The 23,260-nt window shown below is 48.5% G+C and overlaps 1 protein-coding gene across 2 annotated transcripts in view; it reads left to right on the forward strand.

Moving 5' to 3' along the window:
* The window catches only part of LOC138452975 (uncharacterized), a 449,238-nt gene that overhangs the window by 368,250 nt on the left and 57,728 nt on the right, over positions 1 to 23,260 (forward strand). For both annotated transcript variants that reach the window (XM_069605345.1, XM_069605344.1), the window contains exon 3: positions 18,423 to 18,498. In XM_069605345.1, coding sequence (XP_069461446.1) covers positions 18,423 to 18,498 — 76 coding nt within the window. The remainder of the gene's footprint in view (positions 1 to 18,422; positions 18,499 to 23,260) is intronic.

Below are 23,260 nucleotides of genomic sequence, written 5' to 3' on the forward strand. Positions count from 1 at the left end.
CGACTTTAGGCTCCCAGGAACCCAGGGACACTAAAACTACCTCAGCCTCTATCCCGCTGGGAAATGAGTCTGAGGAGAAGGATGCTCCTGTAATCTCTTCTTCCTCGTAGGAGGAGAAGGCCAGATTAGCGGAGTGGACCCCCAAAGGTCTAACCTTACAACGGGGATCCCCCTTCACATGGTCAGTTGCTCCACAAGAAAAACAAGCCCCATTGGGTCTGTTTACATAGGGAGGCTTATTGTAACCAGAGTTCTGTTTCGGAGGCTGACCTCCACTACCCTGTGAGTTCTCTTGTGTCTTACCCTTGTTTTTCTTTTTGTGGCCCTTATGGGAAGAAGATTTTGCAGATTCCCCACCCTCCATATCTTTGGACTTTTTCCCTTCCTCCTGCTTACCAGGATGAGTTTTGTCCTTATGGGACACTCGATGTGACACCCATAAGTCTGCTGCAATGGCCAGCTTCTTAGGATCTATCTCCTTCGAATCGGCCAAATGCTGCTTAAGCTCCGGGGAAGAAGAAGCAAAAATATGTTCCAGCATGACAAGATTTATCATGCCTTCGAAGGTAGAAACCTTATAACCTTCGACCCAGCCAGTTAAGTTTTTCAAAGATTCAGCGACATAAGATACCCAAGTACCACCTTCCTTTTTCTTATACTCTCGAAAACGCTTTAAATATTGGGCCGGAGTCTTCCCAAACTTTAAAATGAGAGTTTGCTTTAACATTGCGAAATCAGCCCGCTCAGCCTTCGACATTTCCATAATGGCACTGCAGCCAGAATGGGGCAGTCTACTGAGCAACCACGCAATCTTATCAGCATTGTCAACTTCCTGGACCTCGCATGCATACTCAAACGCATTCAGCCAGTCCATAATGTCATTCCTCTCTTCATACACACTGAGCAGATCTTTTGGAAACCGTGGATGAGAGGAAGCCCCAGACCCATGTCTAGGACCCTTGGACCCATTTGCAACCTGAAGCTTGGCCAGTTCCAACTGGTGATACCTGTCTTTCTGTTTTTCTGCCTGTTCGATTTTTAGTTTGGCTATGCTGAATTCAAGCTCCTGCTGCCTAAACCGCAGCTCTTGCTTCTTGAATTCAAGCATAGCCTCCCCATCAGCACTGGCAGAGGAAACATTAGACATTACATCCTCCCTGTCCTCGTGGTCGCGATGGATCAGTGCAGCGGCAGAACCGTCGGTTCTACCAGTGAGAGCAGCCCCACCACCTTCTGCACTGTCCTCGGAAGTTATAGCGTCAAGCTGCGCTTCTTGCCACGCCACGATTCTCTGGATCATTTCCAATTTTGTGCCTTGAGAGGAAACACCTCTCTCTGCACACATCTTTTTCAGCGTTTCTGATTTGGAAGCATTTAAAGTTAACAACGTATTTGTTTCCATACTGTTTGATAGGACTATGGCCTTTTAAAAGTTATATTACAACAATTCACTACGTGTACTGTTTGGAATAACCTGAAATGCCTTAGTTCGAGCGCAACACTGGATACCTTCAGTCGTATCCCACCGCTGTACACCAATTTGTTAAGACGGATTTCTGAACTCTGTCCTGGTGGCGCAGAAGTTCAGAAGGCCAACCTAATTACTTGGAACAGGGTAACCTCTGGACAAGCCAGACCAATCAAGGTAGCGATCGCGGCGGTCAAGACTAGGTCTCAAGAGGGGTGAGGGTGACTGAAAGCCCGCAGTGAGCACACAAAGCAAGAGCGCTTACAAACTACTCCAAACAGGTGTTATATCAAAAATATAAACACATTTATTTTAAGGCCTTTAAAACAACGACCGTAGCGAGAAAATCACAATAACACAGTATTAAGCCAACACATACCAAATCAACACAATATATATACAAATACACAGTCGCAAGCGTTTAAAGCACGAAATATGTAGTCCACCTGCCAGGGAAGGAAAACAGGCAGTGCGATAACGCTTTAGACTCAGTTCGCCTTTAGAGGCACCTAACTAGATGGAAGTCCGAGCCCTGCGAAGAGTGGAGCCTTGTGCTCAAAGTACCTGCCACGCCGGTGCCAACGGGCAAAAGGGGAAGCTCTTCGGAGGAAGTCAGGCAGTTCGGGTTAGTGCACAGCAGAAGGAGAACAGGTTCCGCAACTCAAGCGCAGCCTCCACAGCGGGCAGAAGCAGAGCGCGAGTACGGCCAAAAGGGTGCTGTTTTTACACAGCAGGGAAAAGCAATGGGATACTGCAGGAGGGCGACCAGATCCTAGCTAAGCTACTCACCGGTCCCCGAAGCAAGCAGGCCCAGGCTTCTCCACGTTAGTTTCAGCAGCTGGCAGGTTCAGAAGAGCAGGGAACGCCTCGTAGTCGTGTAGAGCAAAAAGACGTCCCAATCGACGAAACCAGCACAGTTTTGTTGCCGCACAGGACAACGGAGCGGCCGTGTGTATTCGAGCCAAATTAACCCTCCTCCCTTCAGACCTGGGGACGCCAAGCGTACGAAGCGTGGGAGAGGGACAAGGACTCGCAATACAACACAACCTGGCGGCGGTTGCAGAGCCAAACTCCTTGGTAAGATGGTCAGTCAACTGGATGGCCCAGAGACGCTTCCGAAGGCTTACTTGGCAGGAGATGGTTGAAGATGCCGGGAATAGCTGTTCCTGCTATTCCAAAGGTCGAAGCACCAGTACAGGCCTTCTGGTTCGATCAAAGGAGGACAGGGGCTCTCCGGACGACAGCAGTGCAAAGGAGGATTCCTTCAGCGGGTCACCAGCGATTCCTCGGTCCAGCCTCGTAGTTGCAGGATACTTGGCTCCTGTATTCCTTCGTTCGTGAGAACTCAGGAGATCGACATGGTAGTGGTGTTTCCAGCCCCCTCTTATCCACGGTTCCCTTCGCGCCAAAACGGAGGGGAGCCAATGGGAGATCCGCTCATCAAAACACATACCATACGTGGACCAATCACGGACCACAGTGGTCCCAGGCATTCACACCACCCTAGACTCTCTGGCACCCAGGATGTGTATTGGGACCAGACATCCCAGCCCACACCCTGGAGGCACACAAACGACATGTAGAAGCCCGCGAAAGCAACCACGTTTCGCGGGAAAGTACATGCCCAAATAAGGAAGGCCCCGGGTCGCCGGACCTGGGGAAGGTGACGGGAGCAAGACGGTCAATGGACAAGACAAAGGAGCCTCGCGGCCTGGCCATTTTGGGAGCCAGGCCACCATTTTGGGTTCAGTGCAAAAACGTGCTCAGAACGCCAAAAGGAGCTCAAAATAAACAAAACGATCGCTGCCACCATTCGAGTCCCTGAATGACTTGCACCGATCAAATACCATCCTAAAAGAGTATCTAGGGCCTGTAGAAGGCTAGAGACCCAAGAGAGCTGTAACTTAGCTTACAGTGCCCTCTTGTGTCGTGTTGCACTAAAGCTGCGACACGATAGAAGAAACTACGGGAAACAGTGTTCCCCGGTACTGACTGTCTTAAGGGCATGTCAGTTTCCCCGTAAGAAAAGGAGCGAAAGCCCAGAGAAGTGCGGCAGAAGGCTGTACTTCTCTGGCAAAGTCAAGAACAAGGTTAAAAACAATAGCAAAAAGTTTAGGGGTTGCCACATGGAAGGAAAATTCCCTACAATTATGAAATCTTTCCTAACACTGGCCAACATTGTAATAAAGAGCAATCCGGATTTTTGGGCCACTCTAATGAACATCTTGTTTTTGAAAATCATGAGTGCAGGAAAAATCCCGAGTTCTTGGCAATCGGCCATATTAATACCTATATTTAAAAAGGGAAATCGAATGGATCCTAATAACTACAGACTACTCTCTATGCCAGATGTCACAAGCAAAATATTCGCCTCACTTCTATTGAAAAAACTTCAGCTATGGGTTGATAAGGCCAACATCCTATGTAAGTTTCAATGCGGCTTTAGACAAGGGTAGTCTACAACCCACAACCTTTTGGTTATGGATTGTATGCGCATAAGTGTTAGGAAAGATTTCTTAATTGTGGGTAATTTTCCTTCCAACCCCTAAACTTTTTGCTGTTGTATTCACCATGATCTAGACTTTGCCAGAGAAGTGCAGCCTTCTGCCGCACTCCTCTGGGCTTTCGCTCCATTCTTACGGGGAAACTGACATGCCCTTAAGACAGTCAGTACCGGGATACGCTGTTTTCCGTAGTTTCTTTATCATGTTGCAGCTTTCGTGCAACATGACACAAGAGGGCACTGTAAGCTAAGTTACTGCTCTCTTGGGTCTCTAGCCTTCTACAGGCCTTAGATACTCTTTTTGGAGTGTAACTGATCGGTGCAAGTGAATCACGGACGGGAATGGTGGCAGCGATCGTTTCTTGTGTTTTGAGCTCCTTTTGGCGTTTTAAGCGCGTTTCTCGCGCTTAGCCCAAAATGGTGGCCTGGCTCACAAAATGGCCAGACCAAGAGGCTCCTTTGTCCTGTCCGCTGACGGTCTTGCTCCCTTCACCATCTGCCAGCACTGAAACTGACGCGGAGAAGCCTGGGTCTGCTTCCATCGGGGACCGGTGAGTAGCATAGCTAGGAACTGGTCGCCCTCCTGCAGGAGCCCATAGCTTTTCCCCGCTGTGTCAAAACAGCATGCCTTTCCGTACTCGCGCTCTGCTTCTGCCCACAGTGGAGGCTACGCTTGAGTCACGGAACTCTGTTCTTCTTCATTTGTGCACCAAACTGAACTGCCTGATTCCCTTGAAGAGACTCCCCTTTTTGCCCGTTGGCACCAGCGTGTGCAGGTACTTTTGAGCACAAGGCTTCACTCTTCGTAGGGCTTGGACTTCCTTTTAGTTAGGTGCCTCTGAAGGCGGACTGGGTCTAATCATTATTTCGCACTGCCTGTTTTACTTCCCTTCTAGGTGGACTACACATTTCGTGCATCTAACGCTTTAGACTCGTTGGTATTTGTATATATATTGTATTGGTTTGGTATGTGTTGGTTTACTAGATTTTTATTTTGATTTCTCGCTACGGTCATTATTGCAGAGGCCTTGGAATAAATGTGTATATATTTTTAATATAACACCTGTTTGGAGTAGTTTGTAAGTGTCCTTGCTTTGTGTGCTCATTGCAGGCTTTCAGTCACCCTCACCGCTCTTGAGACCTAGTCTTGGCCGCCGCGATCGCTACCCTGATTGGTCTGGCTTGTCCAGAGGTTACCCTGTTTCAAGTAATTAGGTTGGCCTTCTGAACTTCTGCGCCGCCAGGACAGAGTTCAGAAATCCGTCTTAACAAATTGGTGGCAGCGGTGGGATACGACTGAAGGTATCCAGTGTTGCGCACGAACTAAGGCATTTCAAGTTATTCCTACCAGGACACCTAGTGAATTGTTATAGTATTACTTTAAAAAGGTCATAATCCTATCTAACAGTATGGGAACAAATACCTTGTTAACTTTAAATGCTTCCAAATCAGAAACATTGAAAAAGATGTGTGCGGAGAGAGGTGTTTCCTCTCAAGGCACCAAATTGGATATGATCCAAAGAATCGTGGCGTGGCAAGAAGCGCAGCTTGACGCTATAACTTCTGAGGACAGTGCGGAAGGAGGTGGGGCTGCTCTTACTGGTAGAACCGACGGTTCTGCCGCTGCACTGATCCACTGCGACCACGAGGACAGGGAGGATGAGATGTCTAATGTTTCCTCTGCCAGTGCTGATGGGGAGGCTATGCTTGAATTCAAGAAGCAAGAGCTGCGGTTTAGGCAGAAGGAGCTTGAGTTCAGCATAGCCAAACTAAAATTTGAACAGGCTGAAAAACAGAAAGACAGGGATCACCAGTTGGAACTGGCCAAGCTTCAGGTTGCAAATGGGTCCAAGGGTCCTGGACATGGTTCTGGGGCCTCCTCTCATCCACGGTTTCCGAAAGATCTGCTCAGTGTGTATGAGGAAAGGAATGACATTATGGACTGGCTGAATACGTTTGAGTATGCATGTGAAGTTCAAGAAGTTGACAATGCTGATAAGATTGCCTGGTTACTCAGCAGACTGCCCCATTCTGGCTGTAGTGCCATTATGGAAATGTCGAAGGCTGAGCGAGCTGATTTCGCAATGTTAAAGCAAACTCTCATTTTAAAGTTTGGAAAGACTCCGGCCCAATATTTAAAACGATTCTGAGAGTACAAGAAAAAAGAAGGTGGTACTTGGGTATCTTATGTCACCGAATCCTTAAAAAACTTGACTGGCTGGGTCGAAGGTTATAAGGTTTCTACCTTTGAAGGCATGATAAATCTTGTCATGCTGGAACACATTTTTGCATCTTCTTCCCCGGAGCTTAAGCAGCATTTGGCCGATTCGAAGGAGATAGATCCTAAGAAGCCGGCCATTGCAGCAGACTTATGGGTGCCACATCGAGTGTCCCATAAGGACAAAACTCATCCTGGTAAGCAGGGGGAAGGGAAAAAGTCCAAAGATAAGGGGGGTGGAGAATCTGATAAATCTTCTTCTCAAAAGGGCCACAAAAAGAAAAATAAGGGTAAGACACAAGAGAACTCACAGGGTAGTGGAGGTCAGCCTCCGAAACAGAACTCTGGTTACAATAAGCCTCCCTATGTAAACAGACCCAATGGATCTTGTTTTGCTTGTGGAGCAACTGACCACGTGAAAGGGGATCCCCGGTGTAAGGTTAAATCTTTGGGGGTCCACTCCGCTAATGTGGCCTTCTCCTCCTACGAGGAAGAAGAGATTACAGGAGCATCCTTCTCCTCAGACTCATTCCCCAGTGGAATAGAAGCTGAGGTAGTTTTAGTTTCCCTGGGTTCCTGGGAGCCTAAAGTCGCAGAGGCTTATGCTAGGATTCCAGATAATACCAAGCACTACTTTAAAGACAGTGTGCTGATCAATGGAGTAGATACTCCAGCTCTTAGGGATAGTGGGTGCAGTCGAACTGTAGTGGATTCTACCTTGGTAGACTCAGAGGAAGTTGCCAGAGCTACTCTGATGCCCATTAAGTTGGCTGACGGCCCATCTCGCATGTTCCCAGTAATACCTGTAAATCTTACTTTAAATGGTACAGCAGTCAGGATTCCAGTGAGCATTCAGAGAAACGTCCCAGGAAAGGTCTTGTTAGGCATGGATCTCGGAGCTTTAGGGCTCGTAGGAGACACTGCCGACAGACCCTGCACACGGTCTCAAACATGGGCAGCATTGGCCAAGACCAATACGCCGCCCCAGCTGAAGGGGAAACCCAAGGCGAAAGGAGTAAACAAGTCAAGAAGAGGGAAAGAGAATATTCCCCGAGCTCGCCTACCACTGCGGTGGAGGAAGTTGGTCAATCGCCCGGGCCTGACGAGGAGGTGGTGATGCCTGAAGTATTTGACCCCAACGACCATCCTGAACTAAAACACTTGTTAGTAGAAGGTGGTCCTGATAGGGACGAATTCAGTAAAGGCCAACGTGAGTGCCCATCTCTGGAAGGCTTAAGGAGACAGGCCTGCTCCCAGCTTGAGGGTAAACCTCCTGGGACGCATCGGATTTATTGGGAAGGTGGACTCCTGTATAGTAAACCCACAGAGTCTACAAAAGGAGACCATAGGAGGTTGGTGGTTCCCCTTGCTGTTAGACCCTTCCTCCTGCAGTTGGCGCATGAAGTGCCCCTTGCTGGTCACCTTGGTATTAAGAGGACCAAGCAACGGTTATCCATGTACTTCTACTGGCCCAAGGTGGGGGTGCAAGTAGAAAGTCACTGCAGGAGTTGTGCCTCCTGCCAGTTATCTGGGAAGGTTGGCTCGACAATCCAAGCTCCATTGGTACCACTGCCAGTTGTGGGAATACCATTCGAAAGGGTAGGGATCGACATTGTTGGTCCCCTTGACCCGCAAACATCCTCAGGCAATAGGTTTATCCTGGTGCTGGTCGACCATGCAACCAGATATCCTGAGGCCATCCCATTGAAAACTGTAACTGCCAAGTCAGTTGCAAAAGCAAGCGTTACTTGGCATATTTACTAGGGTTGGCTTCCCTAAAGAAGTTGTGTCGGATCGTGGCAGCAACTTTATGTCGAAGTATATGCAGGCTATGTGGAAAGAATGTGGGGTCACCTACAAGTTCTCTTCTGCATACCACCCCCAGACCAATGGTCTGGTGGAACGTTTCAACAGAACGTTAAAAAGCATGATTGGGGCTCTGGAAGAACCTCAGAGAAGAAAATGGGATCTTCTTTTACCATGCTTACTGTTTGCCTACCGAGAGGTACCACAGGAAGGGTGTTGGCTTCAGCCCCTTCAGCCCCTTCGAACTTCTGTTTGGTCATCCTGTACAGGGACCCTTACCCATCGTCAAAGAGGGATGGGAGATGCCCACTCCCCCTGTTACGACCAACATAGTAGATTATGTGCTAGGGCTCAGAAAACGGATGGTACTTCTGATGGGCTTGGCTAGTGATAAATTGAAGGCAGGACAAGCGCTGGTGAAACATTGGTACGAAAAGAAGGCTTCCCTCATCAACTTTACACCTGGTCAGCAAGTCCTGATCATGAATCCTATAAGGCCTCGAGCTTTACAGGACAAATGGTCAGGCCCTTACACAGTGGTGGAGCCCCTGGGTGAGGTTAACTATTTAGTGGACCTTGGAAGGCCTGGACAGGCTCCAAAGTTGTTTCACGTAATTAGGCTGAAGGCTTTCGTCCCAAGAGTCGAAAACGCAGCACTGCTACTGGCTTCAGATTTTGAGGAAGAGGAGTCTGAACCTCTCCCCGACCTGTTCCAAAGCGGTCCTTCAGATAGCTCCTTTGAGGGTGTCCGAGTGGCCCCTCACCTGACTTCTGACCATCAGGCTGAGGTGAAAAGTTTGCTTGGGCAGTTTTCCCCCCTGTTTTCACAGTCGCCTGGTTTGACACCTTGGTGCAAACATAACATAGACACAGGAGACAGTTTACCTACCACAAGTAGGGGATGCAGGATGTCAGACAAAGTACAGTCTTATATTAAGACCGAGGTCAACAAGATGTTAGACCTTGGGGTGATTGAACCCTCTAGTAGTCCTTGGTCCAGCCCTGTGGTTTTGGTTCCAAAGGCAGGCACTTCTGAATTGAGGTTCTGCGTGGATTACAGGGCTCTGAATGCTGTCACCAAGACAGATGCACACCCCTTGCCTCGAACAGATGAGCGGGTGGATACTTTGGGTGCCTCCAAGTACCTCAGCACGTTTGACCTCACTGCTGGCTATTGGCAAATAGCTTTAGCAGAACATGCCAAGGAGAAGACGGCGTTTTCAACGTCAGACGGCCTTTACCAGTTCAGGGTAATGCCGTTCGGGTTGAAAAATGCACCTGCCACTTTCCAGAGGCTTGTGAATCATGTGTTGAATGGGTTGGACGAATTCTGTCTTGCATATCTGGACGATATAGCAGTTTTCAGTGCCACCTGGGAAGACCATGTGAAACACCTCGGGATTGTGCTCCAGGCTCTTCAGAAAGCACACTTGACCATAAAGGCTAGTAAATGCCAGATTGGACAAGGCTCCATGGTTTACCTTGGACATGAAGTAGGTGGAGGGAGGATACAGCCTATTCCCAGTAAAGTACAAGCAGTACAAGACTGGCCTACCCCCACTACACAGACCCAAGTGAGAGCCTTCTTAGGACTCACGGGGTATTACCGCAACTTTGTGGCAGACTATGGCATCATAGCTGCCCCTCTGACTGCCCTCACCACTCCGAAGAAACCCAAGAAGGTAACTTGGACCGACGAGTGTGAGAAGGCCTTCAATGGCTTAAAAAGGCTCCTTGTGCCAGGCCCCTGTCCTCAGGGCCCCTGATTATCAAAGACCTTTTATTGTGCAGACGGACGCCTCTGACACTGGGATAGGAGCTGTACTATCACAAGTAGATGAGAAGGGTAAGGAACACCCTATTGGTTTTATTAGTCGCCAGTTTAAGGACAGAGAGCTCAGATGGTCCACGGTAGAGAAAGAATGTTTCTCTGTTGTGTGGGCCCTACGGAAGCTGAGGCCCTACCTCTATGGGACGCACTTCACTGTGCAAACTGACCATAAGCCCTTAAATTGGCTAATGAACATGAAGGGGGAGAATCCAAAGTTGCTCAGGTGGTCCATAAGTCTACAAGGCTTCGAGTTAACTATTGAGCATAGGCCAGGTGTCCAACATAGCAATGCTGATGGGTTGTCCAGAATGTTTAACCGACCTGAACAAGAGACTCATCCAGGGGTGGATTAGTTCCCCCTGTCCATAGTCTGGGAAGGGCGAGTGTTAGGAAAGATTTCTTAATTGTGGGTAATTTTCCTTCCATGTGGCAACCCCTAAACTTTGTTGCTGTTGTTTTCACCATGATCTAGACTTTGCCAGAGAAGTGCAGCCTTCTGCCGCACTCCTCTGGGCTTTCGCTCCATTCTTACGGGGAAACTGACATGCCCTTAAGACAGTCAGTACCGGGAAACGCTGTTTTCCTTAGTTTCTTTATCATGTTGCGGCTTTCGTGCAACATGACACAAGAGGGCACTGTAAGCTAAGTTACTGCTCTCTTGGGTCTCTAGCCTTCTACAGGCCCTAGATACTCTTTTTGGATTGTAACTGATCGGTGCAAGTGAATCACGGACGGGAATGGTGGCAGCGATCGTTTCTTGTGTTTTGAGCTCCTTTTGGCGTTCTAAGCGCGTTTCTCGTGCTTAGCCCAAAATGGTGGCCTGGCTCCCAAAATGGCCAGACCACGAGGCTCCTTTGTCCTGTCCGCTGACCGTCTTGCTCCCTTCACCTTCCCCAGGTCGAGCCGACCCGGGGCCTTCCTTATTTGGGCATGTACTTTCCCGCGAAACACAGATGCTTTAGCGAGCTTCTACAGGCCTTGTGTGTGCCTCCAGGATGTGGGCTGGGATGTCTGGTCCCAATACACATCCTGGGTGCCAGAGAGTCTAGGGTGGTGTGAATGCCTGGGACCACCATGGTCCGTGATAGGTCCACGTATGGTGTGAGTGTTGATGAGCGGATCTCCCATTGGGTCCCCTCCGTTTTGGCGCGAAGGGAACCGTGGATAAGAGGGGGCTGGAAACGCCACTACCATGTCGATCTCCTGAGTTCTCACGAACAAAGGAATACAGGAGCCAAGTATCCTGCAACCACGAGGCTGAACCGAGGAATCGCTGGTGACCCGCTGAAGGACTGCTCCTCTGCACTGCTGTCGTCCTTTGAAACCCTTTCTACCTCTGATCGAACCAGAAGGCCTATACTGGTACTTCGACCCTTGGAATAGTGGGGACAGCTATTCTCGGCATCTTCACCATCTCCTGCACGTAAGCCTTCGGAAGTGTCTCTGGGCCATCCAGCAGACTGACCAGCCTACCCAGGAGTCTTGCTCTGTAACCGCCGCCAGGTTGTGTTGTATTTCGAGTCCTTGTCACTCTCACACGATTCGTACACTTGGCATTCCCAGGTCTGAAGTGAGTAGTGTACATTTGGCTGAGATACACACGGCCGCTCCATTGCCCTGCTGTGGTAACAATCTGTGCGGGTTCACTTCATTTGGGACATCTTTAACTCAGCTCTGCTGCTGCAGAATCTACACGACGACGAGACGTCCCCTGCTCCCCTGAACCTGCCAGCACTGAAACTGACGCGGAGAAGCCTGGGTCTGCTTGCATCGGGGACTGAAGGCGGACTAGGTCTAATAATTATTTCGCACTGCCTGTTTTCCTTCCCTTTTAGGTGGACTAAACATTTCGTGCATCTAACGCTTTAGACTTGTTTGTATTTGTATATATATTGTATTGGTTTGGTATGTGTTGGTTTACTAGAGTTTTATTGTGATTTCTCACTACGGGCATTATTGCGTGACTGCCCCCTTAGTATACAATTTATATGTGCAGGACATCCCCTCGAAAATAGTTTTGGCAAAAAATTGCCCTCCTAGCATAGGTAAAACCCCCTGTCTGGTTCTCGCATATGCTGATGATCTGGTTATATTCGATCATGCTATTAGTGGCCTACGTCGATCAGCTACAGCCCTCTGGGAATATTCTGAACATAACGGGCTCACTATTAATGTTGAGAAAACACACGTGATGAGTTATACAAGCAAAAGATCTGCACGTGTCTTACTTCGCATTGATAGTGTTGAAATCTCCTGTGTCCCAGTATATAAATACCTCGGGATAGGGTTTGAACCCAAAGGTGACTATTCCATATGCAACGCAATCAGAAAATAAGAGCAGCACAAACTACTGCCCTTTTTAAAAGCTTCACAACTAAACAGGGAGGTTGTACCCTTTGGGGAACCCGCCATCTCTACATCCAAGTTCTTTCTCCCATGATGGTATATGGCCTTGAATCCTTGATTAAAATGGAACTAAACTGGCTCCAACTTATAGAGGGAACATTTTGGAGGAAGATATTGCGACTCCCGGCATGTATCCCTATGTCCCTGCTAAGATTGGAGCTGGGACTAATATCGCTAAAAGTGCAGGTACTGAAGAAGAGAGCTGGGCTTTATTTAAAAATGATGAATGATATGGGAAATGCCTTATTAACATCATTTGCTCTGAAAAGCAACAAAGAAAGCACCATTAGTGAATTTAAAAATAAATGGAACAGCTGTTTAAGGATATATGCTGGAGACATCGAGAAGGGCTTTATACGGAAGCTATGCATGGGGAGTCGAGTAGAGCTATGGGACTGGCTCGAGAATTACAAACATCTTCGTAAGCTAAAAAGGTATGACTTTGTACAAACTAGGTTATACTCATTTAAGAAACCACAGAAATATCTGTTGTTTTGCCCGTCCCATAGGCTCAGGAGATTTATACTACTATTAAGACTTGCACATCTTCCCATAAAGATGTCTACGGGGGTGATAGATAAGATACCCAAAGAACAACGCTACTGTCGACTTTGTAAGAATCAGGATTTCCTCGAGACAGCTAAGCATGTGCTTACGGAATGTCTGGCAATGATGGAAGACATAACATTACATCTGGGAAAGCATGTACATAATTGGGAGACCATAGGGAATATGCTTTTTTGGAATCATTGTGTTAACACCAATAGTATGCGCTTGTTAACTACACTGTATACTATCTGGTTAAGAGTGGAAGTGAAGCTGGGCATATCTATATGAGGACTCCTAGGATCTGGTTAGGCCCTTGCCTCAATATGGAATCCGAGCCACTGTTAAGGAAGCTACATCGTGCGATATAATTTTATGACCATGAGGCAAGGATGATCAGTACGTGTGGCTCAAACTGAGGATGACAAAGCTAAGAGACAATGAATGACTTATTTTTTTTATGTAATTATATTGTTTTGTTTTTATATGAAGATTTTTATATTGTACTGTAAATTTATTTACCACACGGTCTATATTGACAATATGTATGTGTGTAAAGTTTATTATGTAAACTAAATCACATTAAAGATATTATTATTATTACTAAGGCAGGGAAAGCCTATCCAGGAAGGGAGCCGTTCTCCTGGGCATTCTATACTAAGGCAGGGAAAGCCTATCCAGGAAGGGAGCCGTTCTCCTGGACATTCTATACTAAGGCAGGGAAAGCCTATCCAGGAAAAGGGAGCCGTTCTCCTGGACATTCTATACTAAGGCAGGGAAAGCCTATCCAGGAGAAGGGAGCCGTTCTCCTGGACATTCTATACTAAGGCAGGGAAAGCCTATCCAGGAGAAGGGAGCCGTTCTCCTGGACATTCTATACTAAGGCAGGGAAAGCCTATCCAGGAGAAGGGAGCCGTTCTCCTGGACATTCTATACTAAGGCAGGGAAAGCATATCCAGGAGAAGGGAGCCGTTCTCCTGGACATTCTATACTAAGGCAGGGAAAGCCTATCCAGGAAGGGAGCCATTCTCCTGGACATTCATTTCTAAGGCAGGGAAAGCCTATCCAGGAAGGGAGCCATTCTCCTGGGCATTCATTTCTAAGGCAGGGAAAGCCTATCCAGGAGAAGGGAGCCATTCTCCTGGACATTCATTTCTAAGGCAGGGAAAGCCTATCCAGGAGAAGGGAGCCATTCTCCTGGGCATTCATTTCTAAGGCAGGGAAAGCCTATCCAGGAAGGGAGCCATTCTCCTGGACATTCATTTCTAAGGCAGGGAAAGCCTATCCAGGAGAAGGGAGCCATTCTCCTGGACATTCATTTCTAAGGCAGGGAAAGCCTATCCAGGAGAAGGGAGCCATTCTCCTGGACATTCATTTCTAAGGCAGGGAAAGCCTACCCAGGTGAAGGGAGCCATTCTCCTGGACATTCATTTCTAAGGCAGGGAAAGCCTATCCAGGAGAAGGGAGCCATTCTCCTGGACATTCATTTCTAAGGCAGGGAAAGCCTACCCAGGTGAAGGGAGCCATTCTCCTGGACATTCATTTCTAAGGCAGGGAAAGCCTACCCAGGTGAAGGGAGCCATTCTCCTGCACATTCTATACTCAGTCTGGGGAAGCTTACCCAGGTGAAGGGAGCCGTTCTCCTGGACATTGATTTCTAAGCAGGGAAAGCCTACCCAGGAGAAGGGCGCCATTCTCCTGGACATTTATTTCTAAGGCAGGGAAAGCCTACCCAGGTGAAGGGAGCCATTCTCCTGGACATTCATTCTCCCGTACATTCTATATTAAGGCAGGGAAAGCCTATCCAGGAGAAGGGAGCCATTCTCCTGGACAAATTCTATACTAAGGAAGGGAAAGTCAACCCATGAGAAGGGAGCCATTCTCCTGGACATTCTATACTAAGGCAGGGAAAGCCTATCCTGGATATTCTATGCTAAGGCAGTGAAAGCCTATCCAGGGGAAGGGAGCCGTTCTCCTGGACATTCTATACTAAGGAAGGGAAAGTCAACCCATGAGAAGGGAGCCATTCTCCTGGACATTCTATACTCAGTCTGGGGAAGCTTACCCAGGTGAAGGGAGCCGTTCTCCTGGACATTGATTTCTAAGCAGGGAAAGCCTACCCAGGAGAAGGGAGCCATTCTCCTGGACATTCATTTCTAAGGCAGGGAAAGCCTACCCAGGTGAAGGGAGCCATTCTCCTGGACATTCATTCTCCCGTACATTCTATATTAAGGCAGGGAAAGCCTATCCAGGAGAAGGGAGCCATTCTCCTGGACAAATTCTATACTAAGGAAGGGCAAGTCAACCCATGAGAAGGGAGCCATTCTCCTGGACATTCTATACTAAGGCAGGGAAAGCCTATCCTGGATATTCTATGCTAAGGCAGTGAAAGCCTATCCAGGAGAAGGGAGCCGTTCTCCTGGACATTCTATACTAAGGAAGGGAAAGTCAACCCATGAGAAGGGAGCCATTCTCCTGGACATTCTATACTAAGGCAGGGAAAGTCTCTCCAGGAGAAGGGAGTCATTTTCCTGGACATTCTATACTAAGGCAGGGAAAGCCTATCCAGGAGAAGGGAGTCATTCTCCTGGACATTTTATACTAAGGCAGGGAAAGCCTAGCCGTATTACAGCCTTGGAAATTAGCGCAAGAGAGAAATCAAATGTCATTTAAGTAAGTTTGGCCAGATGACTAATCTGGCTCTCTGCTCCTTCTGCAGTGCCCTTGACTTGAGAATAAGTCTAATCTCAACATTGTTAAAATGTGAGAGTTGTCCAAGGCCCAACTTTTTATCAGGGGAGGACCTCGTTTTATCCACGAAACTGTGTTATATATGTATATATCACAATCTCTCCAACTGCCTTTTTTATGTTGGGGTTCGCAATGTTTTCCAAATGTGCTTAAACAAAAAAATCTAAGAATCTTGGTTTTGCCAATATTGATATGCTTTGGGCTCCGAGGTTTAGTCTTAGTGCGTCCTCAGGAGTACAAAGCGGGAGGCAAACAGTTTTACGTAGAAACTGATTTTGGGTAGTATCAGGGCCTGCACAATCCTTAGCTCCCCAAATCTCACTACCATACAAAATGAATGTGTATTCCTTTGTCTCACTACCTCAAGGCACTTATCCAATCGTTTACCTCCAAAATGATGACAGAACCTTACAAGGCCCTTCAAACCTGCGACCGCTGTTTCCGTTGCCCTTCTGGCATGTGGGTGCCAACGGCCATCTCTTGCAAACCATAAGCCAAGAAAGTTTGGTTGGTGAGCATCAGAGAGAAAGTTGGAGAAATGCTTGAATGCTGTCTCGGCGGAGTCTTTGCTACGAAAGGCAGATTGAAGTGGAATCCCAAGACTGCTGTCTTCAAGGTATGGAGTCAGACAGTTGAAGACCCCCTGCTCAAGAGCATTTGAATAGGAGGGAAACACGGCACGGGATGCATGGGTCAGGAGAGGGTTTCTTTCAAATGAGTAGGACAGTTGCTGATTTTAAAGGACGAGGCAAGAGTCCAGTGGCGAGATAGATTTTAAAGATCTCATAGAAGTATTGGAAATGGTAAATAAGTTTGGTGCAATCTCTGCGGATTTAAATGTAGTCCCCAAGTCTTTGACAGGCTGAAGAGCAAACGGGTGGATAGGAGCACACGATTTGACCGAGGGTGAATAGGAGGAGGAGGGCGGTAATAAAGTCAAGGTGCATGAGCGAGGGTAGAAGAAAAAGGGAAGTAAAGATGGCGGAGGAAGATTGCAGCTCAAAAGAGAGGGTAGGCAGAGAGCAGAAAGAGAAGGGGGAGGCTAGGCTTGGAAGGAGCAGGTATACTTTTTACTTCAGTTGTATATATTTTATTTATATGCACAGCAATCAGAAAGACACCTGCATGACACAGTGGAGCTTGAAACTCAGTGCAGCCTAACCCTGGCTTCCACATTCGTCAGTGTCCTCAATCCGTGGTCTACTTCTATCAGTGAATGATTCATGAAATGGGTGATTTAACACAGAGGAATTTCCAAGCATGAGTTCATGGAACAGCATCCCTCGTGTGAACCAACACTCCACACATTTCAATCACAGGCCACCTGTTGCGTAGGTGAGATGAGTAGAAGAATCAGTAAAGAAAGTGAGAAGAGGGACGGGGTAGAGAAAGGTATCTAGCAGAAGAGGGAAGGGGTAGAGAAAGGTATCTAGCTGAAGAGGGAAGGGGTAGAGAAAGGTATCTAGCAGAAGAGGGAAAGGTTAGAGAAAGGTATCTAGCAGAAGAGGGAAAGGTTAGAGAAAGGTATCTAGCAGAAGAGGGAAAGGTTAGAGAAAGTTATCTAGCAGAAGAGGGTAGGGGTAGAGAAAGGTATCTAGCAGAAGAGGGTAAGGTTAGAGAAAGGTATCTAGCAGAAGAGGGAAAGGGTAGAGAAAGGGATCTAGCAGAAGAGGGAAAGGTTAGAGAAAGGTATCTAGCAGAAGAGGGAAAGGTTAGAGAAAGGTATCTAGCAGAAGAGGGAAGGGGTAGAGAAAGGTATCTAGCAGAAGAGGGAAAGGTTAGAGAAAGGTATCTAGCAGAAGAGGAAAGGGGTAGAGAAAGGTATCTAGCAGAAGAGGGAAGGGGTAGAGAAAGGTATCTAGCAGAAGAGTGAAGGGGTAGAGAAAGGTATCTAGCAGAAGAGGGAAGGGGTAGAGAAAGTTATCTAGCAGAAGAGGGTAGGGGTAAAGAAAGGCATCTAGCAGAAGAGGGAAGGGGTAGAGAAAGGTATCTAGCAGAAGAGGGAAGGGGTAGAGAAAGGTATCTAGCAGAAGAGGGTAGGGGTAGAGAAAGGTATCTAGCAGAAGAGGGTAGGTGTAGAGAAAGGTATCTAGCAGAAGAGGGAAGGGGTAGAGAAAGGTATCTAGCAGAAGAGGGTAGGGGTAGAGAAAGGTATCTAGCAGAAGAGGGAAGGGGTAGAGAAAGGTATCTTACAGAAGAGGGTAGAGCGCATCCTGTGATGGCACACCAGGGTAGTGGGGCATTATGTGTGTCGTCGTCAAGTCAAAAGGTTGATAATTTTGTGATTTGAAATATGGGAGGCAAGGCTCTGTTATGCAATGTGACCAGTTGTTGGTTACTCTCTGGGGGTGCCGTCTAAGGAGACTCACATGACTGCTCACATAAGAGCCTCTGGTGTGAAGGATTCCTGTGGTGGAAGCAGAAGCCAGGCGAAGGCTGAGCTCCACAAAGCCCTTGCTTGCTTAGGGGCTCCGGCCCATCGCCCTTTCCAAAGCTAACAGGCCCAGGCAGGGAGTTTAGCCTTTGCTGCTTGTCTCCCTTAGTTGCAGATGACTGGAGTTGGTGCCCTGGAGAGACCCAATAACAATGGAAGCAGTGTGACACGTGTCCTTCTGAGAGCCAATCAGAGTACTCAAGATGGCTTCCACCACCTCCTGGCAGCAGGCCGACAGGGTCCTGGCTGTTGTAGGCCCAGGGAGCTTAGTTTTGGAGGCAAGACCTGGGGATTGTGTGTTGGATATAGAGCAGACATTGCAGAACGCGTCTGAGATGTCACACACCGTGTTCACATCTGTGTAACAGGCTAATGTACGTGCATGCCTTCTTGCTTTTTCTGAACATACTCAATAGTGCTATTTAAATGTAACTATGTCTTCCCATGTGTTTTGTGCAGTGCCAGCAGAGTTCCAGCATCTCCAGGACGTAGAGGATCACATCGCCCAAGCGGAGTGGAGACCAGGAGATCGCAGGTTTGTGTTGAGGCTTGCGGAGGCCTTGGGCAAGTTTACAAACACATCTATAGACACATGTGGTGGTAAGAAAGGAAGGTAAATGGGCAGGATTCAGCAGATGCAATATGGCAGGCAAAACAACCATAGAGATTAGCCAGTTTGGTATAGGGAATAGAAAAGGGAATATTGGAGCTAATGGGAAAACATAATCGTACTAGACCTTGATTACGTCACGGAGAGACAGAGAGCCAACCCTCCTCTCTTATAGAGTGAGGATCTCATGAACAAATGGCCAGGACACACAACTTATGGAGAGGTGAAAGAATTGCTCATTCTTGAAGTTTCCCGATTCCTTACCTCCCGATCTACAATGATTTATCTACCAGCGCCACAAACCCACACTCGAGGAGGCGATCCAAACAGCGACTATCCATCAAAGAGCTATACACTTTGGAGAACCGTTGGAAGGAGGAAAGAGATCAAGACAGGCGAAAACCGTGAACAGATCGAGAAAAAGAAGCATTCAGGGAAATACACTTTCCCAAATTCAGGCCAGTGGTGAAAGAAAGACAGACCTTCTCCTCTGCGAATATCGGATTAGATCGAGACCCGGATCTCGCCCAGAAGAAGGAATCCGATGCTATGCCTACAGGACACCCTACCATATAACACTGTTAACAGAAATATGAACCTATGGAGCTAAGATGATCAACCCCCGATTACAGGAATAATGCTCCCAGGAGTCAACGCTAGAGCCCGAAGAAGAACCAGTAAGCCTGGGGTGCATCCCAGATTAATTCCTGGGTAAAGATGAGCCCCTGAAATTGCTGTCTTGGACCCTATATCCAACAGGGGAAACAGACCAAACATTTCCCCTATCAATACTGGTCTAAGGAAAACACACAAAAGCCCTATTGAATTCCAGAAGGAAAGGAACTGTGATTAAGGCAGATCTGGTATCCAGCAAAGAATTTAACCCAGACCTGATAAGACACACCGTCTGTCTTCATGGGGAAATGGACCAATAACCCCAAGAACAAGTGAAGTCTGGGTACTGGGGCAACTAATTACAGTATCCATGAAGAAGTACTCCTAGGAACAGACTTCCCCCTCATTCCATCAAGCAGCAGGGGCGGAAAGGTATAAGCTCCTACCCCTTGGTAGTTGGCATACTCCAAGAGGAGAGGCGAGTTGGAAGAAGGGGCAGAGGCATGTGACATGGTCAGGGACTTGACCTTGTCAGGGGGAACAGGAGCCCCTCCCAAGCTGAGGTAGGAGGCCTACCAAGGCATATCCCAGAGCCAATTCTGGTGGAGGTATTGAGGCTGCCCACACGAAATAGAAAGCCGGTGGGATATCAGTAGGAGGAGCTTCTTGGATAAAGGCAGCCACTGAACCAATTGACAGGGATACCCAGGAATTGGAATTCCTTACCCTGAAGCACCTGCGAAAGGATCAAGCAACTCCTTATCGAAGTGGAGGACCTGAAAAGCTCTAGCACCCTTGCATAGAGACAAGGGAGTCACCTAAGAAAGCAGACCAAGGAGGCTTGCATAGAGACAAGGGAGTCACCTAAGAAAGCAGACCAAGGAGGCTTGCATAGAGACAAGGGAGTCACCTAAGAAAGCAGACCCAAGAGGCTTGCATAGAGACATGGGAGTCACCTAAGAAAGCAGACCCAAGAGGCTTGCAGAGAGATAAGGGAGTCACCTAAGAAAGCAGACCAGGAGGCTTGCATAGAGACAAGGGAGTCACCTAAGAAAGCAGACCCAAGAGGCTTGCATAGAGACAAGGGAGTCACCTAAGAAAGCAGACCCAGGAGGCTTGCATAGTGACAAGGGAGTCACCTAAGAAAGCAGACCCAAGAGGCTTGCATAGAGACAAGGGAGTCACCTAAGAAAGCAGACCCAAGAGGCTTGCAGAGAGATAAGGGAGTCACCTAAGAAAGCAGACCAGGAGGCTTGCATAGTGACAAGGGAGTCACCTAAGAAAGCAGAGCCAAGAGGCTTGCATAAAGATAAGGGAGTCACCTAAGAAAGCAGACCCAGGAGGCTTGCATAGAGACAAGGGAGTCACCTGAGAAAGCAGACCCAGGAGGCTTGCATAGAGACAAGGGAGTCACCTAAGAAAGCAGACCCAAGAGGCTTGCAGAGAGACAAGGGAGTCACCTAAGAAAGCAGACCCAGGAGGCTTGCATAGAGACAAGGGAGTCACCTAAGAAAGCAGACCCTGGAGGCTTGCATAGAGACAAGGGAGTCACCTAAGAAAGCAGACCCGGGAGGCTTGCATAGAGACAAGGGAGCCACCTAAGAAAGCAGACCCACAAGGCTTGGCAAAAATTGAAATAGTTGAGACGAGGTCAGTGTAATGGGGTGGACTCCGGGTCCAAGTAATCAGACATTTCAGGGGTAGAAAAAACCCAGTTCAACTGAGGAGGAAGAAGGAGAGTCCAAAACCGCAAGTGATCGCCAGGAAGAACCTAACTCCCGGAACGCCAAACAGAATAGCCTTATTATAGAGGATATATTGAGTGCCCTAATGGAAGGGCAACCAGTGATGCCCACTGCAGTCCTACAGAAAGAAAGCAAACATTATAATTGTTCTTTTATAACACACTCAATGCCGAGACCAGTTTGTAAGCATGAGTCCGGGATTCCAGCCTGTGTTGCTTCCAAGACTAATGCGTTGCCCCTGAGCTATCCGCCTCAGCTTCGCCAATTAGAGAGAGTGGCTGAAACAGCAGGATGTGATCAGGAGAGATGGGCATGACATGTGGCACCGATGTTTACGGGAACGTCCCAGCAAGCCTTCAAGACCGTAAACACAGATGTCCATGAGCTAGCACATGATACCACCAGTTGAGGCCAGAGGTTGCAGAAACGCAGTGCAAGGCGTCCCAACGGTATTGGGGAGCTGCTGCATATGGATCTTTAAAAGACAGACCAGCAGGATAGTACTGGAAAAGGGAAGACTGGATTGGTCCCAGGGAGGCGCAGCTCAACAGGGAGGCACAGCTGTACAGGGAGGCGCAGCTCAACAGGGAGGCGCAGCTCTACAAGGAGGCACAGTATATTGGGTGCACAAAGCAGGCCGTCGTGCACTGGCAGTGCCAGATGCTAAATCTAGGGAGTAGAAGAAGGTGGGGTGCAAGGTGTAGGGTAAACAGAGCATGATATATGGGCCCACCAACCTTTCAAGGGAATTGGCATGCAATGGTACTTGCACCCCTCACAGTGCTACCCCTTGTCTCCGTGCCCGATGGGCTCCATTACCGTAGGGAAGTCCCTCAGATGGGTGAAGGCCCTCTTGAATGTCTACATAATTGTTAGGCCTAAGGAAGGGGGGAGCCTGGAAACAACATCTGTTACTTTGATGAACCTTGGAGGGGCGACTGGATATGGAGACCAGATACTCAGTTCTTTGAAGAAGGTCTTGGAATTGCCACTTAAAAAGTAAAGTGTGCGCCTTAGCAGAGCCAATGTTAAGCCCTTTAGATTGAACCACTTCTGGGCATGTGCAGCCCTGGAACCTCTGCCCCACAGCTGATCCCAGTGAAGGATATTTCCCATGGATCTTCCGTAACTTTGCAGAGAACTTTGTACAATACTTGGAATATAGATTTATTTGCCTCAAATACCTATGCCTATCACTCACACTAGCATTCTGCTCACGCAGGACCATCATGTTGCTGTATCTTAGTAAAACCTCTTCATAGTTGGGCCTACTAGCAAAGCAAGACCTGATTTCTCAGCCATACTCAGGAAATGAAGCTCCAAGGAGCCCAGTGAGTCTTCCGCACCCATGGACTCCCTTAGACAGGCTCCTAACTGTACTATGCCATCACAGGTGCTCAGAGCAGGAGGCGGTCCACAGTGAGCAGGATGCGGGGTGCACAGAGCAGGAGGCGGTCCACAGTGAGCAGGAGGTGGGGTGCACAGAGCAGGAGGTGGTCCACAGTGAGCAGGATGCAGGGTGATCAGAGCAGGAGGTGGTCCACAGTGAGCAGGATGCAGGGTGCGCAGAGCAGGAGGTGGTCCACAGCGAGCAGGATGTGGGGTGCACAGAGCAGGAGGCGGTCCACAGTGACCAGGATGTGGGGTGCACAGAGCAGGCGGTGGTCCACAGTGAGCAGGATGTGGGGTGCACAGAGCATGAGGTGGTCCACAGTGAGCAGGATGTGGGGTGCACAGAGCAGGTGGTGGTCCACAGTGAGCAGGATGTGGGGTGCACAGAGCAGGAGACGGTCCACAGTGAGCAGGAGGCGGGGAGCACAGAGCAGGAGGTGGTCCACAGTGAGCAGGATGCGGGGTGCTCCGAGCAGGAGGTGGTCCACAGTGAGCAGGATGCCGGGTGCACAGAGCAGGAGGTGCTCCACAGTGAGCAGGATGCGGGGTGCACAGAGTAGGAGGCGGTCCACAGTGAGCAGGATGTGGGATGCACAGAGCAGGAGGTGGTCTACAGTGAGCAGGATGCAGGGTGCACAGAGCAGGCGGTGGTCCACAGTGAGCAGGATGCGGGGTGCACAGAGCAGGAGGCGGTCCACATTGAGCAGGATGTGGGGTGCACAGTGAGCAGGATGCAGCGGTGGTCCACAGTGAGCAGGATGCGGGGTACACAGAGCAGGAGGCGGTCCACAGTGAGCAGGATGTGGGGTGCACAGAGGGTATACACGCATTTCGCCGAATGGATTTTCATCATGGGACATTTCATCGCCGAATTTTTCATCGCCGAATACCCTTTTTTTAAAAAAATAAATTTGTGGGGGGTGTTTTTTAGGGGT

The sequence above is a fragment of the Ambystoma mexicanum genome, chromosome 4p, assembly GCF_040938575.1.
Source record: "Ambystoma mexicanum isolate Mex_15411 chromosome 4p, UKY_AmexF1_1, whole genome shotgun sequence".
NCBI lineage: Eukaryota > Metazoa > Chordata > Amphibia > Caudata > Ambystomatidae > Ambystoma > Ambystoma mexicanum.